The sequence below is a fragment of the Pseudonaja textilis genome, chromosome 2, assembly GCF_049901715.1.
Source record: "Pseudonaja textilis isolate UNSWEBS1 chromosome 2, rPseTex1.2, whole genome shotgun sequence".
Classification (NCBI taxonomy): Eukaryota; Metazoa; Chordata; class Lepidosauria; order Squamata; family Elapidae; genus Pseudonaja; species Pseudonaja textilis.
Genome location: NC_141991.1, coordinates 142,074,936 through 142,101,308, shown reverse-complemented (window position 1 = coordinate 142,101,308; position 26,373 = coordinate 142,074,936). Strand labels below are relative to the sequence as shown.

General features: G+C 36.3%; 3 protein-coding genes across 3 annotated transcripts; 2 read left to right on the top strand and 1 right to left on the bottom strand.

Annotated features, from left to right (window-relative positions):
• The first annotated feature begins 5,112 nt into the window (after positions 1-5,112).
• LOC113452308 (olfactory receptor 13H1-like) lies at positions 5,113-8,322 on the top strand. Its single transcript, XM_026723763.1, has 2 exons — positions 5,113-5,169; positions 7,378-8,322. The coding sequence occupies exons 1-2, from the start codon at positions 5,113-5,115 to the stop codon at positions 8,320-8,322; spliced, it is 1,002 nt and encodes a 333-aa protein (XP_026579548.1).
• A 9,767-nt stretch (positions 8,323-18,089) lies between these two features.
• On the top strand, positions 18,090-19,031 carry LOC113452307 (olfactory receptor 13H1-like). Its single transcript, XM_026723762.2, has one exon. The coding sequence runs from the start codon at positions 18,090-18,092 to the stop codon at positions 19,029-19,031; it is 942 nt and encodes a 313-aa protein (XP_026579547.2).
• A 4,506-nt stretch (positions 19,032-23,537) lies between these two features.
• Positions 23,538-25,014, bottom strand: LOC113454597 (olfactory receptor 10Q1-like). Its single transcript, XM_026723761.2, has 2 exons — positions 24,138-25,014; positions 23,538-23,578 (listed from the first exon to the last, which is right to left on the bottom strand). Exons 1-2 carry the CDS (start codon positions 25,009-25,011, stop codon positions 23,538-23,540), a joined length of 915 nt encoding a protein of 304 aa, XP_026579546.2. The 5' UTR covers positions 25,012-25,014.
• Positions 25,015-26,373: the final 1,359 nt, after the last annotated feature.

Sequence of the window (26,373 nt, the reverse complement as noted above, 5' to 3'; positions counted from 1 at the left end):
AAAATAAAAAAGAAGATACTTCAGTGCAGAATGTTTGGGATACAATGAAGGCATATGCGAGAGGATTAATAATGGACTATACAAAGAAAAAGAATATTAGGAAGAGGCAAACTATTAAAGCTTTAGAAGATGACTATAAAAAACTGGAAAAAGAATTGCAGAATATGCCACAGAAAAAAGATATTAAATTCAAAATGGATATAATTAAACACAAGATGGGTCAGGCGGAGAAAGAGGAGTTGGCACAAAAAATTAGAAGTGCTAAACAGAACTATTTTGAAGATGCAAATAAACCAGGTAGATGGCTAGCATATAAATTGAGAAAGGAGAAAGAATCTAGGAGAATAGTACAGTTAATAGATGATCAAGGTCAAATGTGTTATGGTAATAAGGAGAAAAAGATAATTATCCAAGACTTTTATGGACAATTATATAAACAGGAGGATTTTGATGAGGAAAGAATTAAGCTTTATCTACAAAATGCTAACCTACCCAAGATACCTGAAGAGACTGAAAAAATGTTAGAAAGTACTATAACAATGATGGAACTAACGGAAGCATTTAATAGGCAGAATAATGGAAAAGCACCAGGCCCAGATGGGCTCCTGGCAGAATTTTATAAAACATTACAAGAATCGTTGAGCACTCCATTGTTAGAAGTTATGAATGAAGCCATGTTAAATAAGAAAATACCTAAAACATGGTCAGAAGCTTATATCACACTTATTCCAAAAGAAGGGGCTGATCCATCACAAATTAAGAACTATAGACCTATTTCTTTACTGAATGCAGATTACAAAATTTTTGCTTCCATTTTGGCAGAAAGGCTCAAAAGATATCTAAATAACTTTATTCATCCTGACCAGAATGGATTCCTGCCAAGGAGACAAATTAGGGATAATATGAGGGTAATTCTGGACACTTTGGAATATTACGAGGCACACCCTGAAAAACAAATGGCTTTGGTATTTTTAGATGCCCAAAAAGCATTTGATAATGTGAATTGGAGATTCATGTTTTTGTTATTGGAACAGATGGGCTTTGCTAGAAAATTTATTCAAGCAATAAAAGCCATATATGATAAACAAACGGCAAGAGTGATGATAGAGGGAGATTTTACAGATTCTATTAATATAAGAAAAGGCACAAGACAAGGTTGCCCATTATCACCTTTGTTATTTTTATTGACTTTGGAAGTGCTGAATAGAAACATTAGAAAGGATCCAAATATAAAAGGAATGAAAATTAAGAAGGAGGAATTTAAATTGCAAGCCTTTGAGGATGACTTGGTTTTTATTTTGGAAGATCCTCTAGGAACAGCTTTAAAGCTACTGGAAAAGATAGAGATTTATGGTGAGATGGCCGGCTTGAAAATAAAGATAAAAGAAAGATCTTGACAAAGAATATGTTATTAAAACAAAGAGATGAATTGGCAGATTTATTGAAAATTCAAGTTACGAATAAGGTTAAATATCTGGGGATATATTTGACGTCAAGATGTACTACATTGAAAGAGAATAACTATATTAAACTTAAACAACAGATAGCATTTGATTTGAAAAAATGGGAAAATCTACAACTGTCATTGATAGGTAGAATCTCAACAATCAAGATGAATATTTTACCCAGAATTTTATATTTATTCCAAACCATACCAATTAGGCTTGGTAAAGATTACTTTGAAGATTTAAATAAAATTGTGTTGAAGTTTATATGGCAAGGTAAGAAAGCCAGAATAAAATTAAAACTTCTGCAAGATGCTAGAATTAGAGGAGGTTTTGGCCTTCCGAATTGGGAGTTGTATTACCAAGCGGCAAATTTAATGTGGGTTAAGGATTGGATAACATTAAAAAAGACTAGATTGTTGACACTAGAGGGGCATGATTTATTACTGAGATGGCATGCTTTTCTGTGGTATAAGGGAACTAAATCGCAGGGCTATTTTAGAAGGCATTATATAAGGGAGTCTTTATGGTTGAATTGGGCGAAAATTAAGAGAAAATGTTATTTGAAAATCCCAGTCTGGTTATCAACTATTGAAGCCTTTTCTTATCCTATAATATATGAGAAGGAACAAGCAGTTAGATATGGGGAAATATTGGATGAAAAGAGTGAACTTAAAACAATGCAAAAACTAGAAGAACAAGGCATAAAGATGAATTGGTTTTCATATGCACAAATACATTCAAGGTATCTTATAGATTCTAAAGCGGAGGGATTTTATGATAAATTGACTGATTTAGACAGGATCTTGACAGGTACTGATGAAAAAATGATTAAAAAATTATACACTTTTTTGTTGGAAATTTTATTAGAGGAGGAACAAGTTAAAGAAATAATGATTGTTTGGGGGAAGAATTTTGGATATGGGATTGATTTGGAGAAATGGGAAAAATTGTGGTCTCAAAATTATAAAATGGCAATGTCAACAGCTTATAAAGAAAACTTGTATAAGATGTTTTACAGGTGGCATTTTCCCCCGACAAGAATTGCAAGAATGTTTAAGAACAAATCTGAAAAATGTTGGAAATGTCATCAGATACCTGGCTCATACTACCATATGTGGTGGACTTGTGAGGACGCTAGAAAATATTGGACTAAAATCCGCATATGGTTGGAAAAAATGATAAAGACACATATAGACTTGAAACCAGAGATTTTTTTATTGGGAATCTTACCTGATATATATAATAAAAATTTGAAGTATTTGATTGTAAATATATTAACAGCGGCTAGGATTGTATTTGCTAAGAACTGGAAGAGTGAGAAAATTCCATCAGAAGAAGAAATTATTAAGAAAATATTGAATTGTGCTGAAATGAGTAAATTGACATTTGAAATCAGAGAACAAGAAGATAAACAATTTTATGAAGTTTGGGATCTTTTTTATCAATGGTTAGATAATAAAACATAATGATAGAATATTCGATTTAGCATAAAAAAAAATTTTTTTTCTTCTTGATATTATCTTTATAAAACATTATCAAGGTAGATTTGGTATAATCTTATGATTTATTGCAAAATAAATTAAGCAAATTATAGTTATCTTGTTAAAATATGAATTAACAAAATTATAAATGATTTTTTTTTAGTGATGATATTAGGTTATACAATTATTGATTGATAATATGAGCTATTATGTAATATAATTATACTAGTGACTAGGAAATGGATGCACAAAAAAAGTGGTAAACCAATCGATGCACTGTATGTAAATTTATGAAGAAGGATATTTTTATGTTTTTTGTGTGATGTTTATGTTTATTTTGTTATGTATGCTTATGCTTGTTATTAAAAAATAAAAAAAATTATTTATAAAAAAAAAAGATTTCTTTTATTTAGGAAATGAAAGAAATTGCCATCAAATTGGAAAAGTCCATAGTACTTCCGGATCTGACCCAACCCAGAATTACCCCACAATATTACAAGTTAGAAACAACCCCCAAAAGTCACATTCTCCAATAGAAGTAATTCAACATTGCTTGATGTCATAAATCTCCACCTCCAGGGCCCAAGCGAGGACAGCTTGTTTCCCATGGGAAGAAAGATCACCCATCCAATACACTCTCTTTATCTCCACTACTCCCCCCTTAGGAATGTGGCAAGCCCCAAACCCTTCCCCCCATGACTGCCAAAGAGAAAGTAAGAAAAAGAATATATACTAAGATTAACTAAAATGGCTACAGTTATGTCAATTTTGGGATTGACAATGTTACAACGTCTTACCAGTTAATGAATATTTCAGCTTTAACAACAACATCACAAGAGCACACAACAGATATAAACTAAATGTAAACCACTGCAAATTCTATTTCAGGAAGTATGATTTCAGCAACAGAGTGGTCAATGTCTGGAACTCACTACCTGATTCTGTTGTCACCTGCTCAAACCCCCATTCTTTTACCCCCAAACTAATCTCTATTGACCTCACCCCATTCCTAAGAGTTCCTCTTTCTTGTATTTAAACTTATGTTTATTCTTGTTTCTGTTATATTGTAAGCTTTTGACAATAAATAAACAAATAAGTTCTAAAGAAGTTAGCATGAGAAATGTTGTTTTGCTTCAACTAATTATAATCATGGGATATTGTCTCAATGGAATCAAAGCAACAAAATGTTGTTCTTGCATGAAGTTATAAGTTTCTATATACTTATTAATTTAAATGTTTCCATAAAATCTATTCTTTACCCTGTGGGACAAAATATTTCTAAAAATCTAATAAGTCTTATTTTCTACTTTGAGGTACTCCTCCTTCAAGTGAATTATAATGCTATTAAAGAACTAAGCACATACTTTACTGATATCGGCATTTTGGTACATCTTGTTCTTTTTATTTGTAATTGTACCAACATTTCAGAAAAATACTACTTTGATTCTTAATGGAGACAGTGTTAATATGAATTACTTGTTTTACCATTCATGTGTTACCCCCTGCCCCCAATCTTATACTCCAAACAAAATTCTTTGGGCAACTTTGAACAAATGAGAACTAAGATAGAACATAACATTAATGTGATTTTCTATTATTCAAAATAACATAAGATAGATGTTATATCGGTAGATCGGTCCCAAGAAGAGACGCAAGGCAAGTGACTTTTAAAAGCTCTTTTTATTGTAAGGTAGATCTGCTTGCCGGCTTGGAGCGGTGGTGGCTTATGTTGATCTTGCCCAGGATACTGAAGCCAATGACAGTCGTTTGAATCACCCGCAATTGCCTCAGCCAATCACGGTTGCTTCGTAACGGCCAATCAGTGCTGCACACTCGACCAATCCGAATGCTGTGCGTTTTAGCCAATCAGAACACAGGGTTACAAGAATGCAAATACAGAACAATAGAACAGTCAGATAAAACAAACAACATAACTAAATTGTGCTTATGAATCTGTTCAGTTGATTTGAAGTACAGGCTACATTATTTGTCTTCTTACTTCCTGATTATTCTGGTTCAGTGTGGTACCTCAAGGTTCTGTCTTGGGCTCAGGATTCTCCAACATCTTCATAAATGATGGAGGGATGAGGGGATTGAAGGAACACACACCAAATTTGCAGATGACAGCATGTGAGGGAGAATTTCTAACACTTTGGAAGGTAAACTCAAGATTCAGAAGGATCATGGCAGACATGAGGAATGGGCCCTATCCAACAAGATGCAGTTTAGTGGTGGAAATAGTAAGGTCCTGCAATTAGACAAGAAAAACCAAATGCACAGGCATAGAATAGGCAGTATCTGGCTCAATATAGTGCCTATGATAGGGATATAGGACTCCTGGTGGACCACCTCTTAAATATGAGTCAGCAGTGTGCTGCAGCTACCAAAAAAGCCCATGCAGTCCTAGGCTGCATCAACAGAGGGGCAGCATCAAGATCATGGGAAGTGATAGTACCACTCTATACTGCACTAAAGAGGCCACACTGGGAATACTGCATCCAGTTCTGTCATCATGACACAAAAAAGATACTTGGGCCTTAGCAAGAATGCAAAGAAAAGAAACAAAGGGGATAAAGAGTTTGGAGGATAAATCATACGATTTATATTCAAGGCAAATACAACAGGCAAAAGCAATGTTTTGATGTGATGCCACAATCCTCTTTGTTTGATATCAGTATCTTGAACTTTTTAGCTTTCACCAATTTGGTACCCTCAAGGTGGCTTTGACTGTTACACCATTATCTTCAATCCATTATTCTAGGAAGGATAACTCATACATTGAATCACCCTGCAGATACAAATTGTTCATGTATATGCTTGTAAAGTTTGCTCTCTGCTCTCTTTGGTGAAGAATCTCTGAAGAATCTCTGAAGATGAACCATCCAAATCCCCAAAGGCAGTTCACATCTTCTAATATAACGTCATGTCATATCTCCAGAGACAGTATAAATGTTTGAGGAAGAAAGTGACAACTTTTATTTGAAGTGTTAAATTGCTATAGTGAACTGATCTTCTCCCAGATGATATCAGTAGATAGCAGGTAGTAAACCAAATCTATACAAAAACCAGTCATTTTCAAGACATCTTATATCATGCTGGAAGGACTTTCTGAAAGGTAGTAATGTATGCTGAAAATTTTACAAAATAATAATTATATGAATCCGATAGGAGTAATGAAGCGGATATTAAGAGCATTTCTTTTTTGGTGTTTACTTTTTTCAACATTTGTGGTATGTTCACAGGTATTCATTATGAATTTTCAGAGTTGTGATTTATTTAGATATTATATATATATATATATATATATATATATATATATATATATATATATACACATACATATACATACATACATACACACACACACACACACACACACACACACACTTAAAAATATATAGCAAGAAAACTGCTAATATTAAAGATAAAAAAAATTGTAAAATGATTTTTGTGTTCCATCTCCCCAGGATTTTATCATTCAAAATTGATCCCCAAAGTGTTATTGTCTTAGTAGTATATTAGTATTTTATTAATACTTCCATTGTATTTGCTTTATTAATATTTGTTTTGTAAGACTGCCTTTAGGGCATTTTAGGTTATCAGGATAAAAAAAGGAAAATACTAAAATAAGAAACTACCTATTGTTCAACAAGATTAATTTTAAGGGGCACATAAGATGTTTTAAAAATCCATTAAATCTTCAAAAAAGGGTGTGTGAAAAAGAGATTTTATTTGTGATTGTACTGTAAAATTCAACGAGGTGAAAAGAATGCTACTTATGGAGTTTACTTAGAGGTCCATATATCTTACAATGAAATAGTATATGAATGAATCAGTTTAAATAAGGCAATTGAATAAATTAAAGGAAAGAATTAAAATGGATTTGTCTATTTCATTTAAATTGCACTAAGAACCATAGTTCTTTGCTATGTTTTAAATTATTTGAATTTATTTATTTATTGAATTTATTTGAAATTATTTAAATTATTTGAAACTTTTATCACACAGCATTGAAAAATATGGTTTTAGAAGCAAAATTTAAAGAGCTCTGGTGACATTGCTAAAACTTTAGGAAAATCTCATCTTGCCCACCCATGGATGATAGTTGCTTGATACCATTTTGCCTTCTTCCGATTATCTTGGGGTTTTCTTAAATACAAAAGACAAAGTGGTGAGAAATAGAAAAAAAAGCATGGGCTTCTGTTTTAAAAAGAACAAGAAAAAATATTCCAGAAAGATTTGAATGGGGGGAGAAAATATGTAGAAGGCTTGCATATTTTTTCCCTCCTTATCATATTTTTCTCTGAATCGTATCTTCCCAAAGATTCATCTCATAAAAGCAGCTCTTCCATTCTTATAACCCATATTTGTGTTCATCGTTTAATCAGCAGTCCAAAACAGCTTACACTAATTTTATCATGTTTTGAAAATTGATTTCACTTTTACAGGAAACGGAAAAATGGGGAAATGCAACCACAGCGACCGAATTTGTGCTTCTTGGGCTCTCTACAAACTTCAAAGTTCGTGCTGGATTGTTTGTCGCTTTCTTGGTTATCTATCTCATTGCTGTAACCGGCAATGGCCTCATATTGATGCTGATTATCGTAGACTCCCACCTCCACACACCCATGTATTTTTTCCTTAGCAACCTCTCCTTTATTGACATCAGCTATATCACCACCTCTGTCCCACAGATGCTGGTCCACTGCTTCATGGACAGGCCTACTATCCCACTGGGCAGATGTTTTGCTCAGATGTCTAGTGCTCTTCTTTTAGGTGTGGTGGAGTGTCTTTTGTTAGCTGTAATGGCTTACGACCGCTTTGTGGCAATATGCTATCCTCTGCGCTACAACCTGATCATGAGTCGCAATGTATGCATACAGTTGTCTGCAAGTGTGTGGGTCAGTGGCTTCCTTTTGATTATTATACCCTTTTTCACCATGCAAGCAACTTTGTGTGGGCCAAACATGGTGAATCATTTCAAGTGTGAACTGCAGGCAGTGTTGAAAGTAACTTGCTCTGACACCCATGCTAATGGAATTACCCTGATAATTACCAGTGTCTTCACCCTAGCATTACCCTTCTTCTTTATCCTGGTGACATATGGCCGTATTGGATTCACTGTTTTGCGTATCCATTCGACACAAGGTCGGAGGAAAGCCTTGTCCACCTGTGGATCTCATCTCACTGTAGTGAGCATTTATTATGGCACCCTCCTGGCCATGTATTTGAGGCCTCAGGCAAAGACATTCTCCAATAGGGAAAAAGTAGTGGCAGTCTTTTATAGCCTTGTGATCCCCATGTTAAACCCCATCATTTACAGCCTGAGGAACAGGGATGTGAAGGGAGCCTTCTGCAGACTGGCTGGGAAGAAAGTGGAGGAACCAGGTTGATAGATCTTCCATAAGCAAACCTTATTGTGAGGTTTTGTCATTCAAGAGAGGATTTTATGTCGTGTCATTTTCTAAGCCTTATCCTATGTCAACTCTGCCCCTCTTTGTCCATGTTAGCTAAGGCTGATGAGTATGAAATCACTAAAGAATTGAACTGCATGCAACCAAAACAGTGATGGATTTTTTTTTTAATGTATGATAACTGCAGCAATACTGTTACAAGCTCAAAGGTGGAAGGGTTGACACTACCCACAAAGGAAGAATGGCTTGTGAAGATGGTGGAAGTTGGCTAAATTAAAATCTGATTAGTGGAAAAACAATATAAGTGCCTCGAAACCTCTCTTAGATCTTTTCCATAAAACAGAAAAAATTGCACTCATGATTTGTGATTTTGATGATTGGAAAATCTGGATAATAGAAATAAGTGAGGTGTTTTTGTAATTATAATTAATATCGCAGTTGCACTTATATTTGTGGCAGAGGAAATTGGAAGCCTCTATTTCTTTTGCTTCTCTTTTCTTGCACTTTTTCTTTTCAATTTATTATTCCTTCTTTCCTTTGCTTCTATTTATTTGTGATAATGTTTATATTTTCTCTCTCTCTCTCTCTCTCTCTCTCTCTCTCTCTCTCTCTCTCTCTCTCTCTCTGCGTCTATATGCATTTCATGTATACATATAAATAATGCAGCAACAACGATAGAATATTGGTGGAGTTGTTGAAGTCACCTCAGTTGTTTAATATCTCCCTCATCCCTCACCCCAGCAACTTCAATTATGGTTTGACTAAGAAAAACTGTTCTGTGATTCTGATCTGATGCAAGTAAAGAGGTAACTGAGTATTTTCTTTCTTAGAAGGGGTTTGTAAAAAATAAGGGATCTTTAAAAAAAGTAGGAACAGTGAAGTGTGCCATTTTAAAGAATTGTTATTACATGGAACATGATTTCCTAAAAAGTCACCAAGGTCTTAAGAAGATAAAACAAAAATGTCTAAATAATTTATTTAAGAGAGGTTAGAACATAAATGCAATTTTTTTTTATTTAATAAAGAACCCCTATGTAATTAAATTATAGAGGAACAGTTTGGTTGATGTACTGCTTTAAAGAGAAACTACTTACTGTATTTCATACTTTGTGTTCATAGCATAATCCTGTTAAATAAAATTTTAATTACTTGTATACACATGTCTACTTTTTAATGTGAATATGTTGTTCTGATTTATTAAAGCTTTATTCACGCAATCTTTGAGACTAGTCAATCTTTCCCAAACATTTTCCCTACTGTAGACATTATAACCTAAAATGAAAAGGAAGAGCCATGTTCCCATATATAGCATTTCAGCACAGAGTTACATGTTATAAAAGAAATTGGTCTCTTCAAAAATAATAATAATAAGTGCCGTTTAAGATGCGACATGGATTTTTTTGAATCCCACTTCCCATCTTATGTCCTTGACTGGCAGCTATTATCTCCACGGTCTTAGTAAAATTTGAAGATGATCTTCGGACAAGAAGACCTGTTGAAACCTAGAATTGTTCTGTCTTATCCAGGATATATGGCATCTGTGACTTCACATAGCATTATGGATTTATAATTAGACTACTATTTGCTTGCTTGTTTGACACATTTATTTGGCCATCCATTTCACACAAAGTGGTGTCCAATAAAACCTACAAATAAAATATTCTACAGAACCAATTACAAACAATAAACTCATGTAAACAAGACCATGAGAGGGAACATATTGTGTACAATGCAGCCAACGCATCGGCTCCCTTTTATCAGGGGTTCTCCAGACCTCCTGGAGGAAAACAAAATCATTTGAAAGATTTTCCAGCATGTCATCATAATTGGGCATAACCTTGTCTCCAAAGAGATGCTGTTTCAGAGGTCAAGGGCCACTACAGAAAAGGCTCACTTCCTCCTTTCTGCATATCGTGGCCTTCTAATACTAGTGTTCTTTTGTTGGTTAGGTTCACCCAATCCTTTATCCATAGTAGGGTGGCTGCCGTATGGTATATTTCCCAGTTTGGCAAGGCTAACCCTCCTCTGCTTTTCAAATCTTGTAGGGCTTTTACGTTAATCCTAGCTTTTTTCCCCTGCCAAATAAAATTCAATGTTATCTTGTTTAGTTCCGTAAAAAAATTTTTATTTAGTTTAATTGGTATTGTCTGGAATAAATATAGAAATTTTGGCAGAATATTCGTCTTAATCAAAGCAATCCTGCCCAATAAGGAAAGTTGTAAATTGCTCCAAAAATCTAAGTCTTTCTTAGTTTGTTGGAGAAGTTTATCATAATTGTTTTCTTTTAACGATTTGCTTTGTGGAGTTAGCCAAATTCCTAAGTATTTAATTTTTTTGTCACTTGTATTCCCATTGTTGTCTCTAGCTCTTTATTCTGGTCTCCTGTTAAATTTTTAGTCATTAATTTTGTTTTTCCCCTGTTTATTTTAAATCCGCGACTTCTCCAAATCGTTCTAGTTCTTCTAATAAGTTGTGTCCTTTTTCTATGGGCTCCTCCAGAAAAAAACCAAATCATCTGCGAAAGCCTGTACTTTATATTCTTCTGATTTGATCCTCAAACCTCTAATTCTCAAATTTTGCCTAATGTACGTCAGAAGAGATTCTAGAGCGAATATGAAAAGCAGAGGGGAGAGAGGGCAACCCTGTCTTACCCCTTTTTCTATTTTTATCGGGCCAGTTTGTTCCCCATTTATTAGAATGTTTGCCTGTTGAGTGTGGTAAATTGTAGTGATGACATTTTCAAATCTGGTGCCAAGATTCATATTATATATTTTTTGAATTAAGAAATGCCAATTTAGATTGTCGAATGCTTTTTCAGCATCCAAGAACATAAGTGCAAATTGTTTTTCCGGGTGGGCTTCATAGTATTCTGAAATGTCTATCACTGTTCTTAAATTATTCTTAATTTGTCGAAATGGGAGAAATCCGTTTTGATCTTCATGGATATAAGTATTTAAAACCTGTTTTAATCTATTGGCTATTATAGAAGAGAATAATTTATAATCTGCATTCAGGAGCGAAATTGGTCTATAATTATTAATAAGTCTGTGGTCAAGGTCCTCCTTCGGGATCAGCTAAATTAAGGCTCCCCTCCACGAGTCCGGCATCTTGGCTGCTAACAGTACCTCATTAAATACATCCAGCATCAGTGGTCCAATTTGTTCTATGATAATTTTGTAAAGTTCTACCGGTATCCCGTCTGGTCCTGGTGCTTTATTGTTACTTTGCTTCTCTATTGCTGACTTCAGTTCGGACCATGTTATATTTTGGTTTAATAATTCTATCTCTTCCTCTCCAATTGCTTTGTCATTCGCTTCCTCCAGGTATTTCATTATTTTATCCTCAGAGACTTCTTCTTTTTGTATAATTTCCCAAAGTAATTAGAAGTGATCTCTTTTTCTTCTCTATCTCCTCTTGCATATTGCCCCCTCATCCATTAATTGGTGTATCAATCTTTTTCTTTCGTTTTCTTAAGTTTGTGGGCTAACCATCTCCTGGCTTGTTTGCATGCTCAAAGTAGATTTGTTTAGTCATTTTCAAACTAATCTCCAATTTTTCTTGTTCCAGTAAATTTAGTTTGTGTTTAGTTGTTATTAACTGGTTCTGTATTCTTTGGTTTTTGGGGTTCTTTTGTAATTGGGTTTCTAAATCCTTAATTTCTTGTTGTAAGTTACTTTGTTGGGCATACTTTCTTTTATTTCTCATAGCATTGTAAGAGATTGTTATTCCTCTTATAAATGCCTTTAATGTGTCCCATATATTTTGTTTCAAGTTAGATCATTATTATTTTCCTTTAAGAAGAAGTTCAGTTCTTCTTTCAATTTATTAGTATATTCTTCTTCTTTTATTAAATGAGTGTTAAAAGTCCATCTTTTCTTTGGTTTTCTTCTACCCCTCCAGGTTATTTGAATTGGGTTGTGGTCAGCCCAATCATTTGGTAAGATTTCGCTATCTTTGATTTCATTAAATAATTCACCGTTTATCCAAGCCATATCTATTCTTGTCCAAATTTTGTGTGGGTTAGAATAATAAGTAAACTGTTCTTTTTGGGGATTTAATTTTCTCCAGATATCTACCAGATTCATTTCATTCAACATATCCTTACATGGCTTAGAGAATTCTCTATTTCCTTTTTGTTCTTACTCCTATTACTATGATCCTTCCGATAGTCAGCAATAGAGTTAAAATCGCCAATCAGAATAATATTACCATTTTCAAATTCTGTTATTTTTTGATGGAGATGTTTAAAAAATTTACCTTGATCATCATTTGGGGCATAGATTACTACCAGTAAGAGTGTAATGCCATTAATCAAGATTTGTACCACCAGAGTTCTTCCTTCAGGGTCCGCCCAGATTAACTCCACTTTTAAGTCATCTCTCACATAGATTGCAATACCTTTCTTTTTGTGTTTATCAGCTGGTGCTGTAAATAATTTTCCCAGTTTCGGACAATCTAGGAATTTCTCCTCACTTTTCCTAATGTGTGTTTCTTGTATGCAAATTATATCAACATTTTGTTTTATTAGTTTGGTTAGAATCCTTTTCCTTTTAGCTCTTGAATTTAGGCCATTTATATTAATGGAAAGAATTTTCCTTCCTTCGTCCATTTACTTAAGTCTGCCTCGCTTTTTGTCTCGTAACTCTACGGCTCTCTTCTTGTGATTGATATGGAGTTGTTTCTTCTCTTTCTCGTTGTAAGTTGTCTTTCCCTTGAATTTGGACAGGTCTTTCTTCTTTGTTCCTGTGGCGGTTACGATCTTCCTGCATATTCCTTTGGATTTTCTCCCTAGTGAGTTGATCCTCCGTGGTTGTTAGCTGTTCTAGGAAGTTTTGTGCTTGTTCTATTGAATCTATTTTAATTTTTCTTCCCTTCCACGATATTAGCATCCCTTCTGGGATTAGACTTCCTGTCTCAGGAACTTCTCTGGAGTTTTTTTCCCTTCTGTTGCTGGTACTCTGCTTGTGTGAAATGACCATTCAAACTTACAATGGCACTGAAAGAAGTGACTTATGACCACACACTTACGGCTGTTGCAGCATCCCCACGGTCATGAGAGTCCAGGCAAGGAGATGCGTTCTTCAATGTCAGTGATATTGAATTGGCCACACCCAGCCAATAACAGGACCACCAAGCCATGCCCCCCCACCTAAGCCACGCCCACAGAGCCAGTTGTTAAAAATTTGAATCCTACCCCTGAGTAGATGTAATTGGGAAGAAGTCGTCCCTAATACTAAATATACATTTTATTTCCTAGCTAATGATCACAACACCTAGCTTTTAACTGGTCAACCACACACAACCAAGCAATAAGAAATAAACCATAACAAAGCTAAGTTTTGATAAGTTCTCTATGACATTATTTCACCACAATGAAGACATTTCAGAGTAGAAACCACAAGAACTGGTAGGTTACAACTGAATTATTCAAACAGTACTATCAGACATTTTTCAATGAAACAGGGAACTCTTCCTTCCAGTCTGCTATTTTTAAAGTTGAAGATATACTAGAAGCAAACAGTTAAACTTTTGGTCTAGTGAAAACACAAGACATAGACAAGGTAGTACAGCAGTGGATGGCTGTAAAAAAACAATGATGGCACAGTCTTATATGGGATATGATGATGGTCCATCTTCTGTAGAATGAAATATGTTCCTCAGTGTAGGAGGAGAAAAGTCTTCTGCACAGTATACAATAAAGTGACTTTATTATTTTTCAGATGAAACATTTTGATTGCCTTATCCAAAACCATTCTGAGTATGAACGGTTACAGGAATTGGGTACTGTACATCTAGTCTAGTGAAAAGAAGGCCTAGGGGGTGACATGATAGCAGTGTTCCAATATTTGAGGGGCTGCCATAAACAAAAGGGGGTCAACTTATTTTCCAAAGAAGCAGAAGGCAGGACGAGAAGCAATAGATGGAAACTAATCAAGGAAAGAAGCAACCTAGAAGTAAGGAGAAATTTCTTGACAGAGAGAACAATCAACTAGTGGAACAGCTTCCCTTCAAAAGTTGTGGGTTCATCAATGGAGGTTTTTTAAGAAGAATTGGACAGCCATTGATCCAGAATGGTATAGAGTTTTCTGCTGGAGCAGGGGGTTGGACTAGAAGGCCTCCAAGGTCTCTTCCATCTCTGATGACCTGTGTTCTAAGTCCATTGACTTCTAAAATTCTTCAGAGCCAACTATGAGTTTGGTTTTAACTTATTCCAGAGACACTTGACTCATGTTTTTCTTTCATCACAAAGCTCACTCAAAGACATTCAGGTATTGTTATTGCCTTCAACCCAGACTTTCTGGATTTGATGATTCTGTTATTTGGAAATTCATATCTGTTAATGGTCCTAAAAATAGCCATCTGATCCCATGTCCTTGAATTATTTTACTAGGTACAAATTACCAGATTTTTTTTTCTTCTTCTATTTTTAATATTATGCTGTTTATACAGTTAACGTTAATGGTGCTTCTGTGTTCATATTCACATTTGAAATTCTTTTTTAAAAATTGATCATGCTGCTATTAGCATTTGTGATATAACACACAAAATTCTTTTGAGGCTAAAACCTGGAATAGCATTATATAGTTGCTGTCATGCCCCTGTCAGAGTCTGAATCCAAGGAGGAAGACGAACAGCTGACAGGGAGCGGGAGTGTGGCTCCGTTGGCTGTGGAGGAAACGGTGGAAGGGCAAAGTCCAGCTGTGCAGAGCAGGGAAGAGGTAGAACAAGGGAAAGGGAATTCAGAGGAAGACCCAGGCCCACCCCTCTTTATCCTAGGACACAAAGGGAGGAATGGAGAAGAGAGCAACATGGGTTGCATGGCTTAGGGGGGAGGAAAGGGCCCTGATTCCCTTCATTAGACACACCTGGGAAGAGAGTTTAAAAGAGATGCAAGCTGAGAGCAGTGTTTTCTAGGAACAAATGTGAGTTTACCTTGTATTGACTGTGGTTATCTGCATTCCTGGAATTCTCCGAACTGGGTTGATTTACTGCTATTCCTTCATGTCTGGAATTTCTTCTGTTGCCCTGCCAGATTAATTAACTCATCTTGCCTTGAATTGGACTTATAGTTAAAGTTTTTGTTGACAATGTTTTGGACTTGAATCTCTGCAGCCAAAGGCTGTTCATGGGAGAGTTTTTCTCCAGACCAGAAGGTAACCAGGACATTGGGGGCAGAGTTGAAGCTAATAAAGGGACTCCTACTTATTATTTGACTGTATTGCCTTGGTGCCATGCCCCAGGTCATCACAATTGTATTGAGCTCTTGGAGGACTCAAAGGGCTTAAGGTAGGACTTAAGTGGTATCTCAGCTACCAACGACAAATGAATGAATGAAAATTCATTTGAATGGATTTACCTTTGGCAAATCAGTTTCTGTTTTATGCAAAAACATCTGTTTCTGTTTTATGCAAAATCAAGCAGCAGTTTACAATTAATAGAAATGTATTTTCTAAACTACAGTAATCTGATTACAATTCCCTTAACAGTTGTTTCATATCTCCTTAGGACTGCAATTTCTCAGTCATAGTTCTAATTTCAGTTGAATACAGAGGCAAAAAGTTCTTTGTTTTAATTCAATTATATTCAAGCCAATTTTGCAACAAAGAAACTAGACTTGACTATAAGTCTTAACATCCCCAGCACATCTTGTACTTTGAATAAGCTTACAAACTTTTTAATTATATTTTGTAAGTTGGTTGGTACACAATGAAGTATATGCTTGTTAAATTTGTTCTATGTTCTCTTTGGTGAATAATCTCAGGAGGTGACCATCCATGCCCACAAAGGCACCTCACATCTTCAGTTATGACATCATAAATCGGAATATCTCCAGAGACAATATACACATTGCAGGAACAACACTGCAACTCTCACCTAAGCAAGCACTGATTACTACAGTGAAATTATCCTGTCCCAGATATTGTGGGATATCTGTTGTTTTAGGAAGTGTAATTTTATCACTATCAGAACCTGTCCATATACAAATGGATAGTGTGTAAAGAGTATGACATATGGGTTAATTGGATTTAGATATCAGGGTTCAAGGGAAATGATTTGCAGCTTGCCACTTTCCTTCTGCTGATCTCACATTACAGATCATAGTCCTGTTGAAGAAGCAGCAAATAACAAGTGATATCTCAGCTACCAGTGAAGACACTGGGTTAGTTCTTTGGCTTTGGACTTTTTGAGCAGATCATATTTGTTCCCTTAGAGAGAAAGAACCTTTGAGAGCTGGAAGACAGGTATGTATAACATTTCAGGGTGGAGGTATGTGAAGGTTGGGAGGAATTCTGGAGACCACAATCCAAACCTTAAAGATGACTAGAAGACAAAAGTTAGTTAGTTTATACTATTTATACGGATGCTCATTCTTGGGGGCATACAAAGTTAGCACATAATTTAACACAACATGCAAGTCAAAACCTAATCTCAATTTATAAAAAAAACATTAGCCAGTAGATGAACCTGTTGTTTGAAGGAAGAGACACGGAGCACAATGTCACTGATAATCTAGTGGGGCAAGCAGGAACAATGGGGCTATTCTTACTGGTGCTAAGACAAAATTATATTTCAGTTCATTCAATTGTGTTAATTTAACAGTTAATATGATTACTGCCCCCATGTATTAAATTATTATACTTATTTTCCTGTTGGAGATTTTAGAGTTGGAGTCCCAAAGGTGCTTTCTTAAGAGGCAAGTGGATTTTCTTATTTTTTTTCTTTGAAGATGTTTTCCTTCTCATCCAAGAACCTTCTTCAGCTCTAACTGGGTAGTAGCGAGTGGATTTAAATCCCTTTCAGACAGCTGGTCATTTGCATTCTTTTAAAGAGTTGTTGAGATCACTTGGAGGTTTACTTGTGTCCTCCAAGTTACCTGAGTATTGCAAATGCCTGTTATGTTATGCACTTGTGATGTGGATGTTTTGTTTCCCCAATGTACAGATCTGTACATGTCTCATTGCATATACCATGTTGCTCAATTTGTGTCTGGGTGTTTTATCTTAGGGTGGACAACCTTGTGATTTAGTATATTTTTTCAGTGTGCGTATATGTTGTGTTTGTATATTTCTGCAACATATGGAATATCTGAATATCTGAAAACCTCAGGCAGATCTTCAAAATCTGTATTACTGTTGATACAGTAGTGGTCTAACAAATTTCCTTATCTTTCAAACACCTACGAAGGGATTAAGCTATTATGTTTACAGACCGTGACATAATAAAATAAGTACCCCCAAAAAACGCATTCACTGGCAATTGTTAGCCATCTAGAGAGGAATCTGCACCCAATGTGACAATCCTTTGTGATTGTTACATTGGGTGCAAGTTTACTAGATTGATAAAAATGATATAAAAGAAAATGATTTTTTATCATCTAGTAAATAATGCAAACAAAAACTACCAGAATGCTCTATAACTTTAGCTAGAACGATCAGCTAAAAGAAGATATCTGTGTGGGAATAGGAAATCTAGAAGACTATGGTCTCTATGGCTCACAAGAAGTCTTAAAGTAGAACAGAAAAAATATGTAAAAGAATTATATACTTATGTTTTCACCACTAGATGTATCTATATCTCCGTCCTGGTATCTACTGTATCCCTGAATCATTCCTCCCTAAGCTAGCTTTCTCTTTTAAAAACAGTTCTCCCATTCTTAACCCCCATGCTTATGTGGAATATTTATGAAGAATTCCAGAAGAACTGACAATATCTTTACCGCTAAATTTGTTTCACTCTTACAGGAAATGGAAAAATGGGGAAATGCAACCACAGTGACTGAATTTGTGCTTCTTGGGCTCTCTAAAAACTTCAAAGTTCGTGCTGGATTGTTTGTCCTCTTCTTGGTTATCTATCTCATTGCTGTAGCCAGCAATGGCCTCATATTGATGCTGATTATCGTAGACTCCCACCTCCACACACCCATGTATTTTTTCCTTAGCAATCTCTCCTTTATTGACATCAGTTACATCACCACCTCTGTCCCACAGATGTTGGTCCACTGCTTCATGGACAGGCCTACTATCCCACTGGGCAGATGTTTTGCTCAGATGAGCATCAGCGGCTTATTAGCTATCACTGAATCTGTTTTGTTAGCTGTGATGGCTTACAACTGTTTTGTGGCGATATGCTACCCTCTGCGCTACAACCTGATCATGAATCGTAATGTATGCATCCAGTTGGCTGGGAGCCTATGGGTCAGCACCTTCATTATTACCATTGTCCCCTTTCTCACCATGCAGGCAACTTTATGTGGGCCAAACGTGGTGAATCATTTTAAGTGTGAACTGCAGGCAGTGTTGAAACTGGCTTGCTCTGATACCTGTGCCAGTGGAATTAACATGATAATAACCAGTGCCCTTACCCTAGCTTTACCCTTCTTCTTTATCCTGGTGACCTATGGCCGTATTGGATGCACTGTTTTGCGTATCCATTCGACACAAGGTCGGAGCAAAGCCTTGTCCATCTGTGGAACTCATCTCACTGTAGTGAGCAATTATTATGGCACCATCCCGGCCATGTATTTGAGGCCTCAGGCCAAGACATTCTCCAATAGGGAAAAAGTAGTGGCAGTCTTTTATGGTGTTGTGATCCCCATGTTAAACCCCATCATTTACAGCCTGAGGAACAGGGATGTGAAAGGAGCCTTCTGCAGACTGGCTGGGAAGAAAGCAGAGGAACCAAGTTGATAGATCTTCCATAAGCAAGTCTTTTTTATATATAGTTTTGTCATTCTATAAGAGAGGACTTTGTGAATTGTCGTTCTCCAATTATAATCATATATCATCCCACAGCCTCCAATTCCTCTTTCCTTATTGCTCATGCTGGCTAAGCCTGAAGAAATTGTGGTAGCAGCAATCTGAAGACCAACCCTGGAGAATCACGCTTGGACTGTATGGTCATCAAAACTTTCCAGTACTCTTGACCTCACAAGCTTATGGCCTCCTCCAAATTTTCTTCTTTCTACCAGATTCAGCCCTTTCTGGCTTCTATAATGAGAGTTCTAGGTTTATCTTCTCTGAGGGAATGTAGACTTTGAAAAGAAAACTGGCAGAAGGCTCAGTTTGTTGCTGGTATAGAAATAAGACAGGGAACTTCAATATAGTGCAATATACTTTAAACTACATTCTATATCTGTATTGTCAAGGAAATATGGTGGTACAAAGCCACATTGACTGTTGGTGTCACCTACCACTGATGTGAAGTCCCACCTACTATGATGCAAATATTTGCATTTTTAGAATAATTAATCTAACATTTTATGTACTTAAAAAAATGTACATTTTAGGTATTGCTACATTAAAATTAAAAATTCACCTTTAAGTAATAATCTTGTCTACTGCATGTTAAGTAGCACCTCTGGACAGTTTATGAAATTTATTAAGAGTTCTGACAATTGGAACTACTACAGCAAAACGTAAGATAACTTATCACTTCCTGTGTTCTTTCCCAGAGAGTTTTTCTTAACATTTTTAGGTAATTTAATAACTGGCAAAATCAATTTATGTAGTAAATGAATTTTCATATATACTGTACATATGCAATAAAATATATTAAGAATACGAAAAGTCGATTCTTTAAACGTTGTTAAAATGTCAACTGTTTTCTTGTAGTCTTTATTTTCACTGGGACGATGTGGGGTAGTGCCTAAATTTTGGCACCCTAAATCTGTCTAACCAGTCTTAGTTTAAAGCTAGCCCTGGCTTATTTAAATAATTATTTTTAAATAACACTTGGATTGATGATATTCAGCTTGTTTTGATTGAATTAATTTTAAAAACCTCAAATAAACCTCCCCTTTCTATTTAACTATTTGTATCTGTCTCTATCTTTTGATAGCAGAAAGACTGCATAGAAGAGGCGAACCCAAATCTAAAGTCCCTCAGGTTTCCCCCTAGTAAAAGACACATTTTCCCTCCTCCTGCCCCTTTCAGACCGTCACATGGCCCAATCAGGTCACCATCCAAAGTCCATCCGGACTCACATCCCATCTCCTCACACCTGGTGGGGACGCCCTTGGTTCTCAGAAGAAAGAGTGTCATTTTGGTTACAAGGCCCTCACTATCTCTACCTCCCCACTCCCATTCCCACAACTCACACAGCCACTGCTGTGGCAAGAAGACGCCAAGAAAAATGGGTCCAGGGCTGATATATACAATGAAACTTTACTATGTAAAATAGGATATCATCTATTCCAGGCGTCTCCAACCTTGGCAACTTTAAGACTTGTAGACTTCAATTCCCAGAGGAGGCTGGGGAACTCTGGAAGTTGAAGTCCACAAGTCTTAAAGTTGCCAAGGTTGGAATCCCCCAATCTATTCCAAACTAAAACCGGAGCAACATTTTGCAATGTCAGTTCCAATATCTTGCTTTATCACTGAGGGAAAAAAATGTGTCCATGTCAGTTTGCTTGCTTTTGAAAGTCACCAAGCCCAAATATGACAAAAAAATCTAAATCAAGATCATAAGCGTAATTGCACTTAGCAATTATTTCACTCAATGACTGTTGCCAGTCCCAGTTGTAGTTGCTAAATAAGGACTTCCTGTATTCCTGGCTTTAAGACGACTACCAGGGGTGGGATTCTACCAGTTCACACCTAATTGCTAGAACTGGTTGTTAACAGTCTAAGCAGTTCGGAGAACTGGTTGTTAGAAGAAATTACTGGCCTAATCCTGTAAAGGAAGGCAGGAAGGAAACATTCTGGTGTTGCTTACAGAAACTGCCTCACCGTTAACCCTTATTACATTCTTGGCAGGACTAGACTTCCTGCCTCTGGAACTTCTCTGGAGTATTTCCCCCCTCCTTTGCTGGTACTTTGCTTGTGTGGAGTGACCATTACAATGGCACTGAAAAAAGTAACTTATGACCATTTTTCACACTTACGACTGTTGCAGCATCCCCACAGTCATGAGAGGCCAGGGAAGGAGATGTGTGCCTCAATGTGAGTGATAATGAATTGGTCACACCCAGCCAATAACATGACCATCAAGCCACGCCCACCAACTTAGCCATGCCCACAGAACCGGTTGTTAAAAAAAATTGAATCCCACCCCTGACTACTACGACTATCTCAAGACATGACCTCTGTAATTCCTAGTGGTGGAACAGAATAACAGAGTTGGAAGGGACCTTGGAGGTCTTCTAGTCCAACCCTCGGCTCAAGCAGGAGACCCTATACTATTTCAGACAAATGGCTGTCCAATCTCTTCTTTAAAACCTCCAGTGATGGAGCACCAACAACTTCTGAAGGCAAGCTGTTCTACTGGATAATTGATTCCACTTTTACAAAATTTCTCCTTAGTTCTAGGTTCCTTATTTCCTTTATTAGTTTCCATCCATTGCTTCTTGTTTTGCCTTCTGGCATTTGGAAAATAGGTTGACCCTCTTTTCTTTGTGGCAGACCCTCAAATATTGGAACATTGCTATCATGTCATCCCTAGTCCTTCTTTTCACTAGACTAGACATACCTAATTCCTGCAACTGTTCTTTATAGCCTCCATTCCCCTAATCATCTTTCTTGCTCTTCTCTGCACTCTTTCCAGAGTCTCAACATCTTTTTATATTGTGATGACCAAAACTGGATGTAGTATTCCAAGTGTGGTCTTACCAAGGCATTACAAAGGGTACTTACAGCAAAAGTGAACATTTTGCAATTGAAAAGGTTGAGATGGTAGTCATGACAACATGATTAAAGCCCTGACTTTAGTACATGTGTGAATAGGATAGGATAGGATAGGATAGGATAGGATAGGATAGGATAGGACAGGACAGGACAGGACAGAACAGAACAGAACAGAACAGAACAGAACAGAACAGAACAGAATAGAATAGAATAGAATAGAATAGAATAGAATAGAATAGAATAGAATAGAATTCTTTATTGGCCAAGTGGGATTGGACACACAAGGAATTTTTCTTGGTGTAAATGCTCTCAATATACATAAAAGAAAAAATACATTCGTCAAGAATCATAAGGTACGACACTTAATGATAGTCATAGGGTACAATAAGCAATCAAATCATGGAAAGAGTCAATATAAATCATAAGGATACAAGCAACAAAGTTACAGTCTTACAGCCACAAGTGGGAAGGGATGGATGATAAGGAGTGATGAGAACATTAACAGATTAATGAGAAGAAATATGGATAATATATACACAAGAAGGAAGATTTTGATAGTGTGGTCCACTATTTTCATTTTTTTTACCTGCTCTTGTGGATGATACAGTTTCACAACCACTTATAACATTCAATGTATATACTCGCTTCAGGTTTAAATTCTGAAAAATTGAGTTGACATCTTGGCAGCAAAGGCAGCTATAGTTAGCATCACCAATTGTACATTAATTCCCAGAACAAATTGCTCGCTCTCTCTCCCGCACCCTCTGAAAAATAAGGTAATGATTGAGACTTTACATTAACAAACAACATAAGAAGTTTTTTTAAAAAATAAGTGAAGAATTTATTGAGATCATTTATTGAGAATTAGGACAGTAGGGTTGATAGATAATGTTTAAAATTAGGTCCTGTAGAAACCAAGTCTATCACTACAGCCCCCTTTTTTTTAAATTAACAGGTTCCATAGCCTGAAAAAATTTGAAGACACCTGCACCTGTACATTTCCGGATAATTACTCTCCTGGACCCTCATCCCACTTCCCGTCAAAATGCACTTCCTGTCTCATCTCTATCCCCTTTCTCTGGCGAAGCCTTCCCACTTAGTTTTGTTTTTTCACTGACTCAGTCCCCATCGATTCTTCTTCTTTTTAATTGCATGATATTTAGAGGGGGAAGTCTGCATTTTGCTAGAGAAAATAATAAGGGAAGGAAGCATATCTATCTCATTAAACGGGACGACTACTAAATCATGGACGTGAGTAATAAGTGATGTATGCTAGAAGTCTATTTTAAAACATTCTTTTAAAGATAAATAGGAACATGACTTCTTTCAATATGGTTTCTTAGTGTGATGTTTTCCATATACAGTGGAATTAGAACTCTCAGCAACCAGCCTGACTAATGGTTATATTGGCTGAGCATTTGGGGAAATGTAGTCCTAACACAACTGGAAGGTTGTTAATGTTGGGGAAAGTCTGAGATAAATATTCAGGAAAACAATATTTTGTGACGATTCAGTTCGTCATTTTATTACAGTCTTAGACCTATACAATTTTCAGGGTCTCATAGTCATTTCCTAAAGTTTTATTCTAAACAATCTAGATTTTTTAAATGCTACTATTAGAAATTGGTTGTGAAGCATCTGAATTAGAAATTCTCTCACCTAAATGATGCTCAAGGCTGAAATGTCTGAAATTAATTTTATTGCAAGATACCGATTAAGTTCCAGTTTTCAAAAACTTTTCATATTACTTTTTCAACCTTAGTTGCTTCTGCACAAAAGACTACCATTTGAGTATTTAGCACAAATGGATCCCTTAGAATGTTTATTACTAAATTAGAAGTAAAGTAATTTCTCTCAAGTATACTCAGAGAGACAGCTACCAAGAAAGAGGCTACAGATCTTGGCAGTCAGGATGCAAGCAGATTCTCTGGGATCAAAGCATAGATAAAATCAAAAAGTTTGGGATTGGTTCAAGAATGAAATCTACTGCATTGAAGTATCCAAAAAAAAAAAAAAAAAAGAGCAAACCCAAGCAACAGTTATTGATTTAACGTTTCTTCTTGGTTAAGGAAAAATTAGATCATTTTCTCCTGGCGGTTGGCATGTCAATGTTTCATCAGTTTATGTTTCCCATGGAAATAAAGTTCTTTTCCCATAGTCTCTTAAATGCACTTTTGACTTCTTTATTCCGAAGACTGTAAATCATGGGGTGCATCATGGGTGTCACATTGGTGTAGATCAAAGAGACCAATTTGTCGTCATTCAGAGAGTAGCTGGTCTTTGGACGGATGTAGATAAAAATGGCACAGCCATAGTGGAGGAAGGCCACAATCAAATGAGCAGCACAGGTGGAGAAGGCCTTTTTCCGGCCCTCAGCACATTTGATCATGAGGATGGAATGGGCAATAAAGACATAGGAGATCAGAATAAGCAAGAACGGAACAAGTAAAATCATCGTGCAGACAAGGAACACAGCCACTTCTTTGTCATGTGTGTCATTACATGCCAGGAACAGCACTGGCGGGATGTCGCAGAAGAAGTGATTAATATTGTGTGAACTACAAAAAGGAAGGCTGAAAATCAAAGCAGTGAGTCCCAGTGAAACTGTGAATCCACTGATACAAGCTATCACCAAAAGTTGTTTGCAGAGATCCTTGTTCATGATGAGAGTGTAGCGCAATGGGTGACATATGGCCATGTATCTATCATAGGCCATCAAAGCCAATAGAAAGCATTCAGAGCCCCCAAAAGCAATGAAGAAGTACATCTGTGCTGCACAGGCAGTCAAGGATACACTTCTGCTTTTGTTCAGGAAGTTGGCAAGCATTTGAGGCACAATGACCAGAGTGTAACAGATCTCAAGGAAAGACAGGTTGCGCAGGAAGAAATACATGGGGATGTAAAGGGCAGGATCAAGTAAAGTTAGGACCATAATGGCCAGGTGTCCTGAGAGTGTGATGAGGTACATTAGAAGAAACAAAGTGAAAAGTACAAACTTTAAAGTTCCATTGGTATTGAATCCAAGGATAACAAAATTATCCTCCATGCTATTATTCTTCCTGTTCACCTCCATCCTACAACTTGTAGTCAGAGGCTGATATTCTTAGGATACAAAATCTCCTTCACATTGCTCTCAGTTTCTACTAATGGGTTTGTTTTCTTAGCAGAAATTCAAGTGTGAATTCTTTTCCAGTGGGAATTCTTTCCCACTTCCCTATCTATTCTGAAGAGTTATTCTCCTAGTCTTCTCTTAGCCCAAACGCTTAGTTTTTGGTGATATGCCATGATTGGCTAAATATTGTCACCTAATGGGTCCTAAGAAGAAAACACAATAGACATTAGGAAAAATAAAAAGGATGTAGACATGTCTGCCACCAAGAATATTCATATTTGTTGCCCAGGATCAGAGAGAAATGTTTGTCACTTACCTTTTCAATTGTCTTTACATAGTGTCTATAGAACTTTTAAAGAATGTTCAAAGTTGTTTTGCTTAAATAGGCCTAAATGTATGAAGTGATTGTTCCAAAATTATTGAAATTCAGGTACCTCAGAAACATAATTGTATTTTTCTTTAAGAGCTCATTATTCTAGTAGGTGCTGAGCCTAGGATTTCAAGTTATAATTTTACATTTTTGTTTGGTAGGTTTTGAAAGATTATCAGCAGAGATTCCATAGAAAACTTCAAGTATTCAGGGGCTGATTAAAGGACCATATGCAACTTTCTAATGCATTATACAAATAATTTGAGTCACAATTGAGATCTTCACCCTTGAATTTTAAGGATCAGATGTAGGTGAAAATGGTACAACCATAGTGGAAGATAACCATTTGGTGAGCAACTCAGGTAGAGAAGGCATTTTCCGGCCTTCAGAGCACTTGATCTTAAAGATAAAATTGCCAATAAAAATGCAGGAAACCAAGATAAACAGGAATTGAATGAGCAAGGCAGACAACAAAACCAGCCACTTCATTGGTGTAGGTGTGACCACACACCCAAACCAAGCATTGCTCAGATATCACAGAGGAAGTGATTGTTATATGAGCCACAGAATGGAAGACCGACAATCAGCATAGTGAGTCCCATTGAGATTGTGAATACACTAGCATAACCTGTTGCCAAAAACTGCACACCATTTCTGCTCATGATAAAGGTAGATAGCACAATGGATTGCATACCGCCACACAATTCCACATCCCCCAAAGCAAGGAGGAAATGTATTTGTGTAGCACATGCCTTCCTATTGTCAATGCATCCATCAATCCATATAAGAAGGACAACGAACACAAAATAGCAACAAGCTGGATATTAGTAAAGGCAGAAGTCAACGATGAAGAATTATACTGATTATTCAGGAATATTTTTGAGGACGGTGTTAAATAGTTATTTTTCTTGATGTTTTCAAAGTAA